Here is an 18,523-nt window from a genome sequence, read left to right as displayed (position 1 = left end):
ACGCTCCGTTTGCCCTGCTGACCTTCAGTTCACACTCTGGACTCATGATGACAATGTTCATCATCATCATCATAATGCACAGAGTCTCCAGACCATGATTGCTTTTGGCAAATATTTCTGCAGATTTGTTTTCCAGTGCCTTCTTCTGGGCAGTGTTTTTACAAAATTGATGACCTCAGCTATTATCAATACACTTGAGGTTGTCTACCTGGTGTCAGTGATCACATAACCAGGACTCGTGAAATGCACCAGCTGCCCATACAACCATCCACACTTGCTCCCATGGGTTCACATGATCCAGATTGGAGGCGGGGAGGGGGCTAAGCGGGCGCTAACTTGTCCAAGGGTGACCTGCAGGCTAGTGGAGGGAAGGAGTGCCTTCCACCCCCTTTGGTAGAGACATATCTGCACCCTGCCACCCAAGCTGAAGCATTAGCTTCTCTAAATAGATTATCGAGTTTTCCTGAAGTATTGGAATGCAATTCATTGTCTAGTATATACTTTTGCTAAAGCTTTCTATTTAATCACTCCTTCTAAATTACCTACATTCCTTGCTCTGTCTTATCTGATGCCTCTGCACCCAAGGGCTAGGCATCAGAGAAAACCAGCTCCCAGCTGACAGGATGAGTGAGGTCTCCACAGTCCCTCTTCATTCAGAAAGGCAAAAGCAAACAGAAATCCATCACTTGCTTCTTGGCTCCTAATCTTGTTGATGGGACTTTACATGGGTGCTGGATAGGCTGAAGGAGCTGTTTCTGTGTTGTAATTTTTCCATGACTGCTCACACACGAACTCAAAGAAACGTTAGCGCAGTGTTTGTGAGATTGCTACAATAGGCAATCAGAGTTGGAGTGCAAGATTTTAAATATTCACGACTCTTTAGATGTGAAAATGCTCCTGGCGCTATTCAGAGAATGTTGTCCAGACCCGAGCGCTTCACTTTCTCAACACCATGAACAGACTTGTTGAGCTTTGATCCATTTGCTGTTTTGCTGCATCCTGATGTATGCAAATGAGCTGCTGAAATTTCCAGTTCAACTTAATAATGACAGTGTAAAAGTAATCCATTCTCTGTAAGGTACCTTGAAGTGTCTAAGGGCAAAATAAGATCTTTGTAAACATGGGTTAGTTTTTCCTGTACTGTAATTCCAAATTTTCTTCAGCTGAACTTTAAAGGTAATCTGCTAAAATAAGGGTTTGTGATTGTAGATGATGTGATTGCAGTGATTGTAGATGATGGTTGGGAACAGAGCCCTCTTTGATATATGAGTAACATATTCAAACACCTAAAATAATAGGAAACAATTTACAAAATCCATTTCTTCTCAGGGATGCGTAACCATGAGAGAGACGATTCACTGCTCTGGGCTGATTATACTTAATATGCCAAGTAATCCTGGTTCTGAGGCCTCGACTGGTCAGAGCTGACCATGGATGTTGCATCCTAGCTGTCTAGATATGCAAGCTTGGGCAGTGTAATATGGAGAGCAAGCTGCTGCCCACACAGCAAGCTCCCCTGTCTGATGAACCCAAAGGAACAGCAGAGACTGGTACAGTTTGGTACCAGTAGTGTACTGCATGATATATCAGAACCTAAGAGCTAAGAGACATCTGCCCTTCAAGATTGTTCCACCATTCATTCCTAATCTTCCTCCTTGTTGCAATTTTATGGTACTCTCTTTATATGTTTGCGATTTGATGTCACAGGCCTGGAGGTCCCATCAACAGTGTAGTTCACAGCCTTCTGCACCAACCCGAAATTGGCCCTGAAAGTCCAAAAAATTATGTACCCCTAGCTTAGCTGGTTGATATCTGAAATCTGGGAGATGGTTTTGAAGAGTCTTGGTAAATTGCCAGACTTTTCATATAATTTGAGCTACAGACTAGTTGATTGGTTGGTGGAACACAGAATGTTTAAGGTAATGAGTGAGTTACCAGTCAAACAAATTATTTTATCCATATGTAGTCATACTTCTTGATTAATGTTGGAATTGCCTGCTGAAGAGTATTCCTTCAAGCTCCTGTCAAGCCTTGTACTTGGTGGACAGTGGGCCGTCTTGGGGTTGGAAGACTGTATGTGTGCGGGTAGGAGCGCCGGAGGAAGGCTGGTTTTGCTACTGTTGTTTTGTTGGGTCTGAGTTGTTCTGCTGAACCCCGCTGTTATTTTGGTGCCAGAATTTGTGCTGACACTTATGGGCTGCCCCTTTGGTGTGTTGGCAGTTAATGTGAAAAATAAACTTCAATCTTGAAGTGTTTGGTAAGGCTTGATTTTTTCACAGTGACTGTACAATACCCTGCCTGACCTCTTTTCTGCCATGCTATTCTCACGTTCCAAGCCTATACCGGTATCTATCCCCCTCTTTTCCTTCGCTACATCGACGACTGCATTGGCGCTGCCTCCTGCACGCATGCTGAGCTCATCGACTTCATTAACTTTGCCTCCAACTTTCACCCTGCCCTCAAATTTACCTGGTCCATTTCTGACACCTCCCTCCCCTTTCTTGATCTTTCTGTCTCCATCGCTGGAGACGGCCGATCTACTGATATCTACTATAAGCCTACAGACTCTCACAGCTACCTGGACTATACCTCTTCCCACCCTGTCTCCTGCAAAAATGCCATCCCCTTCTCACAATTCCTCCATCTCCACTGCATCTGCTCTCAGGATGAGGCTTTTCATTCCAGGACAAAGGAGATTTCATCCTTTTTTAAACAAAGGTGCTTCTCTTCTTCCACCATCAACTCTGCTCTCAAATGCATCTCTCCCATTTCCCGCACATCTGCCCTCACCCCATCTGTCCACCACCCCACTCGGGGTAGGGTCCCCCTTGTTCTCACCTGCCACCCCACCAGCCTCCGGATCCAACGTATAATTCTCCGTAACTTCCACCACCTCCAACGGGATCCCACTACCAAGCACATCCTTCCCTCCCCACCTTTCTGCTTTCCACAGGGATTGCTCCCTACGCGACTCCCTTGTCCATTCATCCCCCCCATCTCTTCCCACCGATCTCCCTCCTGGCATTTATCCTTGCAAGCGGAACAAGTGCTACACCTGCCCTTACACTTCCTCCCTCACCACCATTCAGGGCCCCAGACAGTCCTTCCATGTGGGGCGACACTTCACCTGTGAGTCAGCTGGTGTGGTATACTGTGTCCAGTGCTCCCGGTGTGGCCTTTTATATATTGGTGAGACCCGACGCAGACTGGGAGACTGTTTCGCTGAACACCTACGCTCGGTCCACCAGAAAAAGCAGGATCTCCTAGTGGCCACACATTTTAATTCCATGTCCCATTCCCATTCTGATATGTCTATCCATGACCTCCTCTACTGTCAAGATGAAGCCACACTCAGGTTATATACCGGCTGGGTAGCCTCCAACCTGATGGCATGAACATTGACTTCTCTAACTTTTGTTAATGCCCCTCTTCCCCTTCTTACCCCATCCCTGACATATTTAGTTTTTTTTCTCTCTCTGCCCATCACTCTGCCTGTTCTCCATCTCCCTCTGGTGCTCCCATCCCCCTTTCTTTCTCCCTAGGCCTCCCATCCCATGATCCTTTCCCTTCTCCAGCTCTGTATCCCTTTTGCCAATCACCTGTCTGGCTCTCAGCTTCACCCCACCCCCTCCGGTCTTCTCCTGTCATTTCACATTTTCCCCTCCCCCTCCTACTTTCAAATCTCTTACTATCTTTCCTTTCAGTTAGTCCTAACAAAGAGTCTCGGCCCGAAACGTCGACATCGCTTCTCCCTATAGATGCTGCCTGGCCTGCTGTGTTCCACTAGCATTTTGTGTGTATTGTCATGGTTTACTCATTTAAACTTCTGAATAATAATAAGCCAAATATGTTAGTAGGTAGGTTTTGATGAAGATAATGCCAAGGACTTTAAGAATCAGCCTGGGTCTGGCACCATGAATCACACAAACCAAGTCTGTCCCAGTTAGATCTTGTGGATTCAAGTCCATCTAGCTTTGGATCCAGCTTACCATATCAGTGGACATAGGGCTGACATAGCATGGGTATAGATTTGCTGGATGCAGCTTTGTTATTGAATAAGCATAGAGTGCAGTACAGGTTGATCAACCTTTAACAAGAGTACTTGACTGTCACTTTGTAACACTGGGGTACAGGAATATGCACAGGTCCTTCAGGTCCTGTACTACAGTTTAAAGGAAACAATGTACAGGCAAGGCATTACTCCCAGATTTTAATTTAGCTGGAGACAGACACATGTTCAAGAACATGAGATTCCCATATAAACCCAAAGCTGCAAAGTTGTCAATGTGGGGATATTGAAGGAAATGTGTCTAAGCTTCCTGACCTAAAGGAGTAGGAAGTATTTAGTTCTGAGAGGAAGGAGGAAGGTTTTCAGTTCACCTGCAGCCACCAAAATATTAATATTTACTTAGAATTTTTAGAAACATCCATTGTCAAGCAGTTGTGAAACCCAAATATTATTTTGCACTTCATTGCAAGCCCGAGTGGTTTGTTGTATGTGACCAGTCTGCTTCATTAGCAGCTGATGTTGGTTGGGCCTTGGTTTCTACTTTGAGGAACCCCTGAAATGATTTGCTGGGGCTGAACTGATTTGTCATCTTCAAGTTTCAACTATGTTCCTTACAACTAAGTTTGACTTCAGTCAACAGAATGTTTATCTTCTCATTTCCATTTATTTCAATTTTACTTTGTGTCATTCTTGGTTAAATAGTAACTTGCTGACAAGGATAGTAACTCTTTAGAATTAGTTTATTTTTCCCATGTTTGGGATATCCATTTTAACCTTGTTTCCAGAGAAGTATTTTCACCACATTTTCCAGATATAAATTTGTTTAAGATATCCATTGCTCAAACTAATTATTTTTTTAAATATGTTTGTTTCAGAAACAAATATCAATGATTCTCTGCTCCTTGCTGTAACTCTTCTGGACACAGCTCACAAGCAAAAGCAACTGCCTGAAAAAAGTGTGTCCATGATAATTCTCTTAACTGATGGTGATCCAAGTGTAGGTTAGTTCAAAAACGCCGTGCAAAACAGTTGGAATAATCAGAATTCACAAATACTATATAAAATCCTAACGGATGGCTTTTAGGAAAGAGTGGAAACATGTTTAGTATTTGTTATGTCAAGACTTCTTGTTCGTCATTTTGGAAATGTAGATGTTAACCTGAACTTAATTATTGTCATAGTTATCTTGTTATTGGCTGGCTGGTGGTGTAGTGGCATCAGCACTGGAATTCAAGGCAGATGATCCTGAGTTCAGACCCAGCCGGGTCCCGACCTGGGTAGCAGCTGTATCTGCGTGGAAGAAAGGCCTGGCAATCTACTTCTGTCTCTTGCCATGAAAACCCTACGAGATACCACTAAACATCTAAGCAACAACAATCTTGTTATTGATGATTTACTAATTTTCTAAACTTGTACATTGCATATTACACATAAAAAATAGAAACATTGAAAACCTACAGCACAATACAGGCCTTTCGGCCCACAATGCTGTGCCAAACATGTACTTACTTTAGAAATTGCCTCAGGTACCTATTTATTTAAGCTCCAGGTACCTATCAAGGAGTCTCTTAAAAGGCCCTATTGTATCCACCTCCACCATCGTCACCGGCAGCCCATTCCACACACTCACCACTCTCTGTGTTAAGATCTTACCCCTGACATCTCCTCTGTACCTACTTCTAAGCACCTTAAAACTGTGCCCTCTCATGTTAGCCATTTCAGCCCTGGAAAAAAGCCTCTGACTATCCACACGATCAAAGCCTCTCATTATCTTGTACACCTCTATCAGGCCACCTCTCATCCTCCTTTGCTCCAAGGAGAAAAGGCTGAGTTCACTCAACCCATTCTCATAAGGCATGCTCCCCAATCCAGGCAACATCCTTGTAAATCTCCTCTGTGCTGCTTCCATGGTTTCCATGTCCTTCCTGTAGTGAGGCAACCAGAACTGAGCACAGTACTCCAAGTGGGGTCTGACCAGGGTCCTATATAGCTGCAATATTACCTCTCGGATCTTAAACTCAATCCCATGGTGATGAAGGACCATTCACTGTATGCCTTCTTAACCACACAGTCAACCTGCATAGTAGCTTGAGGTGTCCTATGGACTCAGACCCCAAGATCCCTCTGATCCTCCACACTGCCAGGAGTCTTACCATTAATACTATATTCTGCCATCATATTTTACCTACCAAAATGAACCACCTCACACTTATCTGGGTTGAACTCCATCTGCCAATTCTCAGCCCAGTTTTCCATCCTATCAATATCCCACTGTAACTTCTGACAGCCCTCCACACTATCCACAACACCCCCAACCTTTGTGTCATCAGCAAATTTACTAACCCATCCCTCCACTTCCTCATCCAGGTCATTTATAAAAATCACAACGAGAAGGGGTCCCAGAACAGATCCCTGAGGCACACCACTGGTCACCGACCTCCACGCAGAATATAACCTGTTTACAACCACTCTTTGCCTTCTGTGGGCCAGCCAGTTCTGGATCCAAAAAGGAAGGTCTCCTTGGATCCCATGCCAGCTTACTTTCTCAATAAGCCTTGCATGGGGTACCTTATCAAACGCCTTGCTGAAATCCATATACACTACATCTACTGCTCTACCTTCATCAATGTGTTTAGTCACATCCTCAAAAAATTCAATCAGGCTCGTAAGGCACGACCTGCCCTTGACAAAGCCATGCTGACTACTAATCATATTATTTCTCTCCAAATGTTCATAAATCCTGCCTCTCAGGATCTTCTCCATCAACTTGCCAACAACTGAAGTAAGATTCACTGATCTATAATTTTCTGAGTTACCTTTACTCCCTTTCTTGAATAAGAGAACAACATCTACAACCCTCCAATCCTCCAGAACCTCTCCCATCACCATTGATGATACAAAGATCATTGCCAGAGGCTCAGCAATCTTCTCCCTCACCTCCCACAGTAGCCTTGAGGTATATCTTGTCTGGTCCCGCCAACTTATCCAACTTGATGCTTTCCAAAAGCTCCAGCACATCCTCTTTCTTAATATCTACATTCTCAAGCTTTTCAGTCCACTATAAGTCATCCCTACAATTGCCAAGATTCTTTTCCTCGTGAATACTGGAGCAAAGTTTTCATTAAATACCTCTGCTCTCTCCTCTGGTTCCATTCACACTTTTCCACTGTCACACTTGATTGGTCATATTCTCTTATGTCTTATCCTCTTGTTCTTAACATACTTGTACCATGCCTTGGGGTTTTCCTTAATCCTGCTCGTCAAGGCCTTCTCGTGGCCCTTTCTGGTGCTCCTAATTTCATTCTTAAGCTCCTTCCTGCTAGCCTTATAATTTTCTAGATCTCTATCATTACCTAGTTTTTGAACCTTTTGTAAGCTTTTCTTTTCTTCTTGACTAGGTTTTTAACTGCCTTTGTACACCAATAAATGAAGGAAACTTGGAATCTGAATCTATTCATGTTTTATAATTGGTTATAAAATGAAATACATAAAAGAAGATTGTTTTTAATTTGTGTAGAATTATTTCTGTCTTATGAAGATGTAATTAAAACCAGTGTTAAGAGGAATATTAGTGCTGCTAAGCAGGTAACTTTATTTTAATACAGGTGAAATAGACCCAGCAAAAATCCAAATCAATGTCAAAAATGCCATAAGGGACAGGTACAGCTTGTACTGCCTTGGTTTTGGTTTTGACGTTGATTACAATTTTCTGGAGAAAATAGCACTGGATAATGATGGCGTGGCCAGAGTTATTTATGCTGATTCAGATGCAGCTTTACAGCTCCAGGTAGGTAATCGCCAAACCCAAAGCAAAGACAAATTCACCGTTACAATCAGATTCCATCACATGCCCCTCATTCATGAACGGGGTGTGGGTAATAGGAAAAGGCAGTGCCACTTCTCTAGCTTGCCTTTGTTTTATTGAAAAGAATAAATAGAAGGAAAGGAACAGAGTTGAGTAAATATTATCAATATGGGGAAAATTAATGAAGTGTAGTTGACCCAATGAACCTGTAGAAAAATAAAGTGGCATAAACCTTCATACACAAAATGCTGGAGGAACTCAGCAGGTCAGGCAGCAACTATGGAAAAGAGTATAGTCGACGTTTCAGGGCAAGGCCCTTCATCAGAAACTGTACTCTTTTCTATAGATGCTGCCTGGCCTGCTGAGTTCCTCCAGCATTTTGTGTGTGTTGCTTGGATTATCAGCATCTGCAGATTTTCTCTTGCTTGTGACATAAGCCTTCAGTGATATTACATTAGATGTATGCAAGATTTTCCCTTAGCATTAGTGACAAAAAGCTTCAAGCAATTCCTGAAAGAGATTAAGATTGGGTTAGATTGTGATGTTCCCACAATAAATAGTTTTCTGACATTGACTGTCAAAGTTAATGTGTGAATAATGTAATTTATTAGGTGGAATCAATTATCCAATTAATGTCTTCTGGAAGGGATAAAACTAATGAGGAGCTAAAACAAACCTTATATGTGATCTATAAAATCTGCTTTATCTTACATAGAACAGTACAGCACAGGAACAGGCCATGCGGCCCACAGTGTTGTGCCAAACCAGTGAAAAAGAAAATGTTTTAAAATCCCAAAAACTAATTCCTCCCACCTGCACAATATCCATATCCCTCTGTCTTCCTCCCATCCATCTGCCGATCTAAATGTCTCTTAAAAGCCTCCAATGTGTTTGCCACTACCACCGTACCAGGCAGCACATTCCAAACATCCACCACTCTCTGAGTAAAAAAACTTAACCACTCATATCTTCCTTGAACCTTCAATGCATTCCCTCTAGTATTAGACACTTATACCCTGGGAAAAAGATACTCATTGTCTACTCTGTATATGCCTCTCATAATTTTATAAGCCTCTATCAAATGTCCCCTCAGCCTCCACCACTCCAAAAAAAAACCCAGTTTGTCCAGCCACCTGTTATAGCACATGCCGTCTAAACCAGGCAGCATCCTGGTAAACCTCTTCTGAACCTTCTCAAAGCTTTTCTATACTGGGTGGCCAGAACTGTATACAATATTCCAATATATTTTTAAGTCACAGTTAACTAAGATCTCCATTTGACCTGAAAGTTATAGAATTTGGCCTTTAATTACTATATACTTGTTAGAAAATAAATCCAAACATTTATGACTGGCTTTGCAGTAATAAAAGGGATGACCTTGTTCATGGCAACATCTTTCTTTGTCTCTGTTTTCCCACCAGAGAAAGCTTGATACAATATAGACCAATCAGCAGTTCCTTCAGTCCATCAACACCACTATATAAATAGCAATGTGCTTTTCTAAATTCAGGCTCTGTCTGAGGATATAAAATTGGAGACATCGCATGGATAGAGGTAGCCTTACTGATACTAGGAGGGAGAGTTCACTATGCACATTTTCAGCAGAACGTGGGTATCACTAACAAAGCCAGTGTTGATTGAAATGAGCCACCTTATTTGAATAGCTGCAGGCCACAAGTTAGGTTTTCTCTGAAGGTTATTACATAAGAAGTTCCAGGAACATGTAAGAATAAAAGACAGGATGAGTTGCAGAGTGGATGAATCACTTCAGCTTTGTTCTGAAATCTTTCGCCAGTCTGATTTACTTTGCATTATAACAAGGAACAACAGTGAGCACTGGATATTATAGAATTTTGTGGGTCCAGACCCATTCAAGCTGTTATAGGAGCCAGCTGGTACGTAGCCAAGCTGTTCTATTGCAGTTACAACATGGACATCTAGGCAGTAATGCGGAACCTTGCCTGGGCATGACCTGTCCACAAAAAGCAGGAAAAGTTCTAATTACTTGTGATTATCAGTAAAATGATGGGGGATGCTGTCAATAGGGTTAACTTGATCCTTCTAGTTAATTGTGTTGCTGCTTTGGTTTTGGTGATAATGGCAAAGGAGTGGAGCAATATCCAATAGAAATCTTCTGTACTTACACCTGACAGCCAAAGCCATGTATTCTAATAAATTGTAGAAATATGAGGTGACTTAGGGGACTGGAGTAGCTAAGATTGTTTTCTATTTGTTTTAATCCATAATGCATCTAATTTTCTGTAGAAAGTTTAAGTTAATGGAAGGAAAAGTTTGTGGGTTAGAAAATGCATTATATAAGCTGGAAATTTTTAAAATCACAGTTCACATTCCACATGCCAGAAGCTTTTTAAATGTTTAAAACTTCAAGAGCTACAATATTGAAGCCTTCCCAAGCCTTCTAACCTGACAATACTGCTGATATTGTTGTTTTATTAAGTAAGGGAAGTGGAAGTGAATGACTTTAAAGAAACCACTCTCCAAATCACTGCCAACTTTTCACTCATGAAAATCAATGGAAATGCTCAACGTTAGGGAATACAATAAGTGGCATTAAGGAGTTTTTAAATGGGCTAAGGCTATACCTGATTAAATATTAATGTATTTGAATTCTTATATTATCTTTATTGTATGTATTTACGAACTGAGAATTGACTTAAGATGTTGCCATGAACAAGGTCATCTATTTTATTTCCGTAAAGACAGTCTTAAATACTTGGATTTATTTTCAAACATGTTTTAATTAAAGGACAAATTCTTGACTTTTCAGATTAAATGACACTTGCTTTTATATTCTGGTCCTATTCTATTCTAGTAAATAACAAATAAGAACAGATACCCAATATCTCATCAACCTGCTCTCCCATTCAGTGGGAGCATGCCTGATCCTGTACATTAAGTTTGCCTTACCACATAAATTTTTAATTCTTATTCCTCCCAAAAACAAAAATTTCAAAATATTTATAATTAAGCTTTGCAAAGTACATTAATGATTCATTAATTTTTCTTTTAAGGAAGTTAATTTTAAAAAGACACGTTTTAACCTTCATTGTGTGTATATTTTTAATTCAGGGTTTTTATTACGAAGTCGCAAATCCTTTGCTTTTGGACGTTGAGCTGCTCTATTTGGAGAATGCAATTTCAGAACTAACAGAGGCAAACTTTAGACAATATTATGGTGGATCTGAAATTGTGGTAGCTGGCAAAATATCTGACAACAGTCTGGATGAATTTGTGGTACAAATTACAGCACAAACTGTAAGTCCCTGAATTGTGTACAATTTTCTTTAAATTTTTGTAATGCAATTGCATTTAATGCATCTTTGTTTGGCTCAGTTCTCACACCAGAGAAAGCGTGATGCAATTAAGAGCTATCAGCAGTTTTTTCACTCCACCAGCACTATAGTATTTAAATAACATGCTAAGGTTTTATAAGGTAGGGTTCATACAATTTTTGGAGTATTGAAGGAGACCAAGATGGCAATACTTGGTTGTTGGCAGGTGGGGTTAATACCTGACTTTCAAAAGTACTTGTGAGTTATGTTCCGGCTGGAATTAGTCCTTAAACTGCTGGAGAACAGTGCAGAAAGATCAGGTGCTGTTTTCTCCCGGTAGGGATTAGTTTTTAGTTCCAAGTGCTCCTGTCACGTTTTGTCACCCCGTAACCTTATCCTTCAATCTCTCTGAATTACGGAGGACAGCGTGTGTATAAACGTCTCTCTCCAGCAGACTTCATCATGATCATCAGGACTCCAGTGTTTCTACTATTTTTCAATGTTTCTTAATTGTACATATGATTTTTTTTATGGTCTATCGCTGAGTAGCAGTGAACCGTCTGATTGGCCAATCAGAGTTCTCTTTGGGAACTAGTTGATTTGATCGGCATTTCTGATCTGGCTATTGCACTTAATAAGAAAAAAAGCCTTATACTGCATCTAAGAACGGATGTGCAGGCACTCGAGAAGATCCAGAGGATGCTGGCATGAATGATCCTGGGTATAAAGGGTTAATATTTCAGTAGTGTTTGATAGCTCTGGGTCTGTACTTGCTGGAATTCAGAAAAATTGGGTGGGGGGGGGGATCTCATTGAAAGCTACTGAATATTGAATGGTTTAGACAGTGTGGATGTGGAGAGGATATTTCTGGATAGAACAGAGATGAGGAAAAAATTATTTAGCCAGATGGTAGTGAATCTGTGGAATTCATTGTCACAGGTGGCTGTAGAGGCCAAGTCATTGAGCATATTTAGAGGTTAATAGGTAAGTAATCATTACTGGGAGAAGCCAGGAGAACAGGGTTGAGAGGGAAACTTAATAACCATAATTAAATAGTGGAACAGACTTAATGGGCCAATTGACCTAATTTTCCCTTCCTAAACTTGGAAAATGATCCAAGTGGTTCACACTGGAGCCGATCGGGTCTTGGGCCTGGGTGATGCAGTATTAGAGTTAAACAGCTTTGGAAATTCTTTAAAGTCTGAGAGGAAGGAAGCAAGGTGGTTGGACTGGGGGTGGAATATATGGACAGAGGGATATAGAGAGAATTGCACTTATGATGGAGAGGCAAAGAAAGGAACAATGCATACCTAGTCTGGACTGGAAAATATGAGTAGGTACAAAATATTTACAGGTAATTGTGTTACCAATAAAGCTTTTTGGCACATGATAATATAGGTTGAAGTTAACATGGTTTCCTTAAGGGAAAATCTTGCCTGATAAATCTGTAAGAAGTTTTTGAAGAAAGAACAAGCAGCACAGACATAAGAGAATTAGTGGAAGTTGTGTACTTGACTTTTCAGAATGCCTTTGACAAGATGCCACACATGAGACTTCTTAACAAGTTAAGAATCCGTGGTATTACAGGAAAGGTACCAGCATGGATAGAGTATTGGCTGTTTGGCAGGAGGCAAAAAGGAAGCCTTTTCTGGTTGGCTGTTGGTGACTAGTGGCGTACCTTTGGGGTCTGTGTTGGGACAGCTTCTTTTTACGTTACATGTCAATGATTTGGATGTTGGAATTTGTGGCCAAGTTTGTGGATGATACAAAGATAGGTGGAGGGGCAGGTAGTGTTGAGGAAGCAGAAAGGCTACAGAGAGGACTTGGACAGATTAGGGGAATGGACAAAGAAGTGTCATGCACTTTGGTAGAAGAAATAAAAGTGCAGACTATTTTCAAAATGGAGAGAAAATTCAGAATTCTGAGGTGCAAATGGACTTTACACAGGATTCCCTAAAGGTTAACTTGCATGTTGAGTCAGTGATAAGGAAGACAAATGCAATGTTAGCATTCATTTTATGAGGACTAGAATATAAAAGCAAGGATGTAATATCGAGGCTTTATAAGGCACTGGTGAGGCCTGGTGAGTATTATGAGCAGTTTTAGGACCCTTATCAAAGAGATAATGTGCTGACATTGGAGAAGGTACAAAGTAGATTCATGCAGATGATTCTGGGATTGAAAGACTTATCATATGAGGCAACACACACAAAATGCTGGTTGAAGCACAACAGGTCAGTCAGCATCTATGGAAAAGAATAAACAGTCAATATTTTGGGCTGATTCCTTTTACAGGACTGAGAAGGAGGAGGAAGATGCCTGAACAAGAGGAGAAGGGAGCTGGCTGGAAGGTGATAGGTGAAGCCAGGTGGGTGGGAAAGATCAAGGGCTGGAGAAGAAGGATTTTAACAGGAAAGGAGAGTGGACCATGGGAGAAAAGGAATGAGGAGGGGACCCAGTGGGAAATAGTAGGCAGGTGAAAAGAGGTAAAAGGTGAGAGTAGGGAATGGGTGGGGGGGGGGAAGAGGAATTTGTTTACTGGAAGGAGAAATCAATATTCATGCGATCAGGTTGGAGGCTACCCAAGTGGAATATAAGGTGGTGCTCCTCCACCCTGACAGTGGCCTCACCTTAGCAAAAGAGGTGGTCATAGACCAACAGGTCGGAAAGCAAATTAAAATGCTTGGCCATCGGGAAGTCTCATGTGTGGCAGGTAATGTCGAGGTGCCTGACAACCAGCCCCAAATTTATGATGGGTCTCACCAATGTGGAGGAGGCTGCATCAGAGCATCAGACACTGTAGACCACCCCAGTAGGTTCGCAGGTGAAATGTTACCTCACCTGGAAGGACTGTTTGAGATCTTGAATGGAGGTGAGGGAGGAGGTATGTGTGCAGGTGTAGCACTGAGGCCACTTGCAGGGCCAAGTGCCCAGAGGGAGATTAGTGGGGCGGGGCAAAAGAACAAGGGATCCGCAGAGGGAACGATTGCTGTGGAAGTGCTAAGTGAAGATATGTTTAGTGGGAGGATCTCTTTGGAGATGGTGGAAGATAATGTGTTGGATGCAGAGGTTTATACGGTGGTAGGTAAGGACAGGAGGAACTCTATTTCTATTAAGGCAGCAGGAAATTGAGTGAGCGCAGATTCCAAGGAATGAAGGAAATGCAGGTGAATAGAGAAGGAGGAATGGAAAGCCACATCCTGGGAATAGATTTAGTGTCTCTTAGACACATGAGAAAGAACAACATCCCGCTCATTGGCTAGCATGCCCCATTATCTCTAGTCATAACTCAAACATTGCTGCTGCAGAGAAACCATTAACTCAGCAGTGGAACATTACAGAGGCCATTACATTAGCAGTGAAACCTCACAGCATGTTACACTAAGTAAAAGTACAAGAGATAGGTTGGGAAGAGGTTCAGTTGAGTTAACCATGAGAATCAGTAGGTTTATAAAAGGTGTCAGTTGATAATTGTCTCCAGAGATAGAGACAGAGAGATCTAGAAAGGGGGTAGAGTGTCCGACATGGATCAAATGAATTTAAGGACAGGGTGAAAGTCAGAGGCAAAGTTGTTGAAATTGATGAGCTTAGCATTGGTGCATGAAGCAGCACCAATGCAGTCATCAATTTAGCGGAAGAAGAGTCAGGGAGTATAACCTGGGAAGGATTCAAACATAGACTCTTCTATGTAGTCAGAGAAGAGGCGGACATAGCTTGGGCCCATGTGAGTGCACATGGCTACCCCTCGAGTCTGGAGAAAGTGGGAAGAACCAAAGGAAGAATAGTTGAGGGTGAAGACCAGTTCTGCCAGATGGAGGAGGGTGGTGGTGGTGGAGGGGAATTGGTTGGATCTTTTCTTAAGAAAGAAGAGAAGAGCTTTGAGCAACACACACAAAACGCTGGTGGAACACAGCAGGCCAGGCAGCATCTATAGGGAGAAGCACCATTGACATTTCGGGCTGAGCCCCTTCGTCAGGACTAACTTTTTGAGGCCTTCTTGATGGGGGATAGATGTGTATAGGGACTGGACATCCATGGTGAAGATGAGGCAGTCATGGCCAGGGACTTGGAAGTTACTAAGGCAATCAAGAATATGAGAAGTATCATAGAGGTAGGTGACAAGGGGGATAGAATGAAATCGTGATATGAGGACACAAGTTCAGTGCAGCAGGAGCAGGCAGAGACTGTAGGCCTACCTGTTTGTGGATCTTGTGTAGGAGGTAAAAGCGGGCAGGGCAGGGTAAGGGAACTATGAGCTTGGTGGCAGTGTGGAGGGGAGTTTTCCAGAATGGATGGTGTTGGAGCCAGTTTCCTGACAGTCTTCGAGGGGTAGTTAAGATGAGGTATTTGAAAGTCATCGCCTGGCCTCAGCAAGGTAGAGGTTAGTGAAAGAAGGTCATATGAGGAACACCTGATGGCTCTGGGCCTGTACTCACTGGAATTCAGAAGAATGAGTGAGGATTTCATCGAAACCTATCGACTATTAAAAGGCCTCACTAGAGTGGACGCGGAGATGATATTTCCTATGGTGAGGGAGTCTAAGACTTATGGACACAGCCTCAGAATAGAGGGAAGTCCATTTAGAATGGAGGTGGCCTTTTGGCCACCTTTCCTAATCCTCAGCAAAATTTGATTGAATCCATTCCTCTCTCTGTTGAGTAGCTTCTGGTGTTCACTAAAATTAAATGTTCCAAAGGCACAAAGTTACATTGCCACTTTCATTTTGTTTTCCTCTGTAGATCAGACTGGAAGAGTTCCATTTAAGTTGTGCCTTTTCAGGTTTCAAGAATTATTTAGACAGCACAAAGGCTGACAATTCATCTACTAGTCTCTGTTTTGCACGGAGATCAGGAAGTCTTGAGTATGAGTAACTCACTGATCTTATTGTAATAGAACAATGCAATCCTTATGAGGAAGGAAGCGGAAGCTTAAATTTTATGTATTTATACAATATAGAACAGGCCCTTCCAGCTGCACCATCCAGCAACTCCTGATTCAACCCTAGCCTAATCATGGGACAACTTACACTGACCAATTAACCTACTAATGGGTACTTCTTTGGACTATGGAGGAAAGTGGAGCACCACACGTCCCATGGGGAGGACGTACAGACTCCTTAAGGATGTTGTTGGAATTGAACATTGAACTCCGACACCCCAAGCTGTAATAGTGTCACTCTTTGTTAGTGTGATGCCTGATTTAATACCTCTTATCCAGGGACAAACAGCTGCAGATGGATTACATTTTTCAAAAGTCATTACAGGTGTAAGTCTAATCATTTGTTTTGCTTTTGTAGAAGCATAAACCCCCAACTTTATTTTATTAAAGCAGCAATTCTGTCAGCTAAATCAAACTAGGTATCAGTTAATGGATTTTATTACCCAATTCCACCAGTAATCCTGCAATAATGCATTTTGTCTAATTATTAAGTTTTCTGAGGAAACAAAATGTTTTAGCTTCTTGAATTGATATCTTCAGCACCATCTATAATGATGTAATTTCCCTGCAGGTGAACAGTAATTTATCTCTTGAAGGCAGAGTCAACGTTTCAGAGGCAGAGACCATTCTTGAACATCAGCGATATGTTTTTGGTGACTTCACTGAGAGATTGTGGGCTTACTTGACAATTCAACAGCTCCTCAAACAAAGGTTAAAACAGAAAATAGTTTATTTCTACAATATGCATTTTGCCCAAATAATAAATTGGGTGTCACTAAACAAGCCTACAAAATGTCATCATTCTTTCTTTAGAATTTGTTGTTGTGTTCCCTCCTTTTAAGCAGTGTTACACCATGACGTGCTCACTTACATATATATGAGCCACATGATTTGTGTAATAATTCTGGGATGTAATTCTGTGTTACTAAAGAACTGTCTCCATGGCAGCAGGTAAGAGTAGTTCAGAAATCAGAGGGAAAGATGAGCAACACATAAAATGCTGGAGGAACTCAGCAGGCCAGTGTGGTGAACTACATATACCCGGCTGGATACGCCACCCCCCCCACTGACTGCTCCTGTGGCTCCTCCCACAGACCCCGGTATAAAGGCGATTGGAGCCTGGGCCCTGCCCTCAGTCTCCAGGATGTAGTGTGGTGGTCAATTGCTGCTTGTTCTTTCTTCCAGCCAATACAAGCTTATATCTCGCCTCAGGTCTTGGAGAGTTATTGATGGTGCATCAGCCAGGCAGCATCTATGGAAAAGAGAAATGTTATGTGCTGAGACCTTTCATCGAGACTGGAAAACAAAATGAGAAGTCAGAGTAGGGAGGTTGGGAGAGGGGAGGAAGAAATACAAGGTGCTAGGTGATAGGTGAAAATAGGAAAGGGGGCAGGGTGAAGTAAAGAGCTGGGAAGTTGATTAGTGAAAGAGATAAAGGGCTGCAGATGAGAGGCTCTTATAGAAAGACCATGGAAAAAGGGAAGGGAGATGGAGGTGATGGGCAAGTAAGGAGACAAAGTGAGAGATGGAAACAGGAATAGGGAATAGTGAAGTGGGGGGTTGGGGTCAATTATCGGAGGTTTGAGAAATTGAAGATCATGCCATCTGGTTGGAAACTATCTAGACAGAAGATATGGTGTTTGTTTGACCTTTGTTAATGAAGATTGGCTTCGAGTTTTGAAAAACGTAAATTCTTCTTCTGTATGTGCCAACCATTGTTTAATTCAATTTAAAATTGTACACCATCATTACTTAACAAAGGAGAGACTATCTAAAATATTTCCTAGTGATAGATGTAAAACTGAAGTAGCTACTTTGTCACATATGTTCTGGTCATGTTCTTCATTAAAGTCGTTCTGGAAATCTTTATTTTCTACAATCTCTAAAGCTTTGAAAATTAATTTACAACCTAATAGATCGACTGTTCTATTTGGAATAGTTCTGCATCATATTCAGGGTATCTCATTTTCAGATCAACATGTAATCGCATTTGTTACACTACTAGCAAGAAGGTCTATCTTATTAAAGTAGAAAGATATTTCTTCCCCTGCATTAATTGAATGGTTTTCTCAAGTGATGTTATGTTTCAGTTTGGAAAAAATCAGAAGTAGAACTTTTGATCCTCAATTTGGTTTTGAGAGAAGATGGGGTTTTTTTTTGCCAAATATTATCATTTAATTTGAATTAAGTTATATGGCATCCTTCCAATTTAATTTTTTTTATAGATATGAAATGGTGGTTGATGACTTTTTTTTATATATTTAGATGATGGTCAAATGTATTGCTCCGGGGGGTTGATTCCTAATGGGTTTTTTTGTAGTTAGTGGGTTTTTTCCCCTAGTTAGATGGGGTTCTTTTTTTCCCTTTTTCCTATATATAATTTTTTTTCCCATTTTTATGTTTTAAGATCAGTTTTTTTCTTCAGCTTTATTAATTGTATACATATTAATCTGTTGGTTTTTTTTATCAATTTTATAG

The 18,523-nt window shown here is 41.5% G+C and overlaps 1 protein-coding gene across 6 annotated transcripts in view; it reads left to right on the top strand.

The window, feature by feature from the left end:
* Nucleotides 1-18,523, top strand: part of LOC132378039 (inter-alpha-trypsin inhibitor heavy chain H3-like) — a 73,136-nt gene that overhangs the window by 17,069 nt on the left and 37,544 nt on the right. For all 6 annotated transcript variants that reach the window (XR_009506871.1, XR_009506870.1, XM_059944672.1 and 3 more), the window contains exons 11-14: nt 4,885-5,010; nt 7,615-7,796; nt 10,905-11,090; nt 16,617-16,756. Coding sequence is in view for 4 of the 6 variants with exons in the window: in XM_059944672.1 (XP_059800655.1) it covers nt 4,885-5,010; nt 7,615-7,796; nt 10,905-11,090; nt 16,617-16,756 (634 nt within the window). In the remaining 2 variants the exon portion in view is untranslated. The remainder of the gene's footprint in view (nt 1-4,884; nt 5,011-7,614; nt 7,797-10,904; nt 11,091-16,616; nt 16,757-18,523) is intronic.

Source organism: Hypanus sabinus, chromosome 19 (genome assembly GCF_030144855.1).
Source record: "Hypanus sabinus isolate sHypSab1 chromosome 19, sHypSab1.hap1, whole genome shotgun sequence".
Classification (NCBI taxonomy): Eukaryota; Metazoa; Chordata; class Chondrichthyes; order Myliobatiformes; family Dasyatidae; genus Hypanus; species Hypanus sabinus.
Note: the sequence above shows the minus strand (reverse complement) of the source record. Positions and strands in the feature narration are given on the sequence as shown.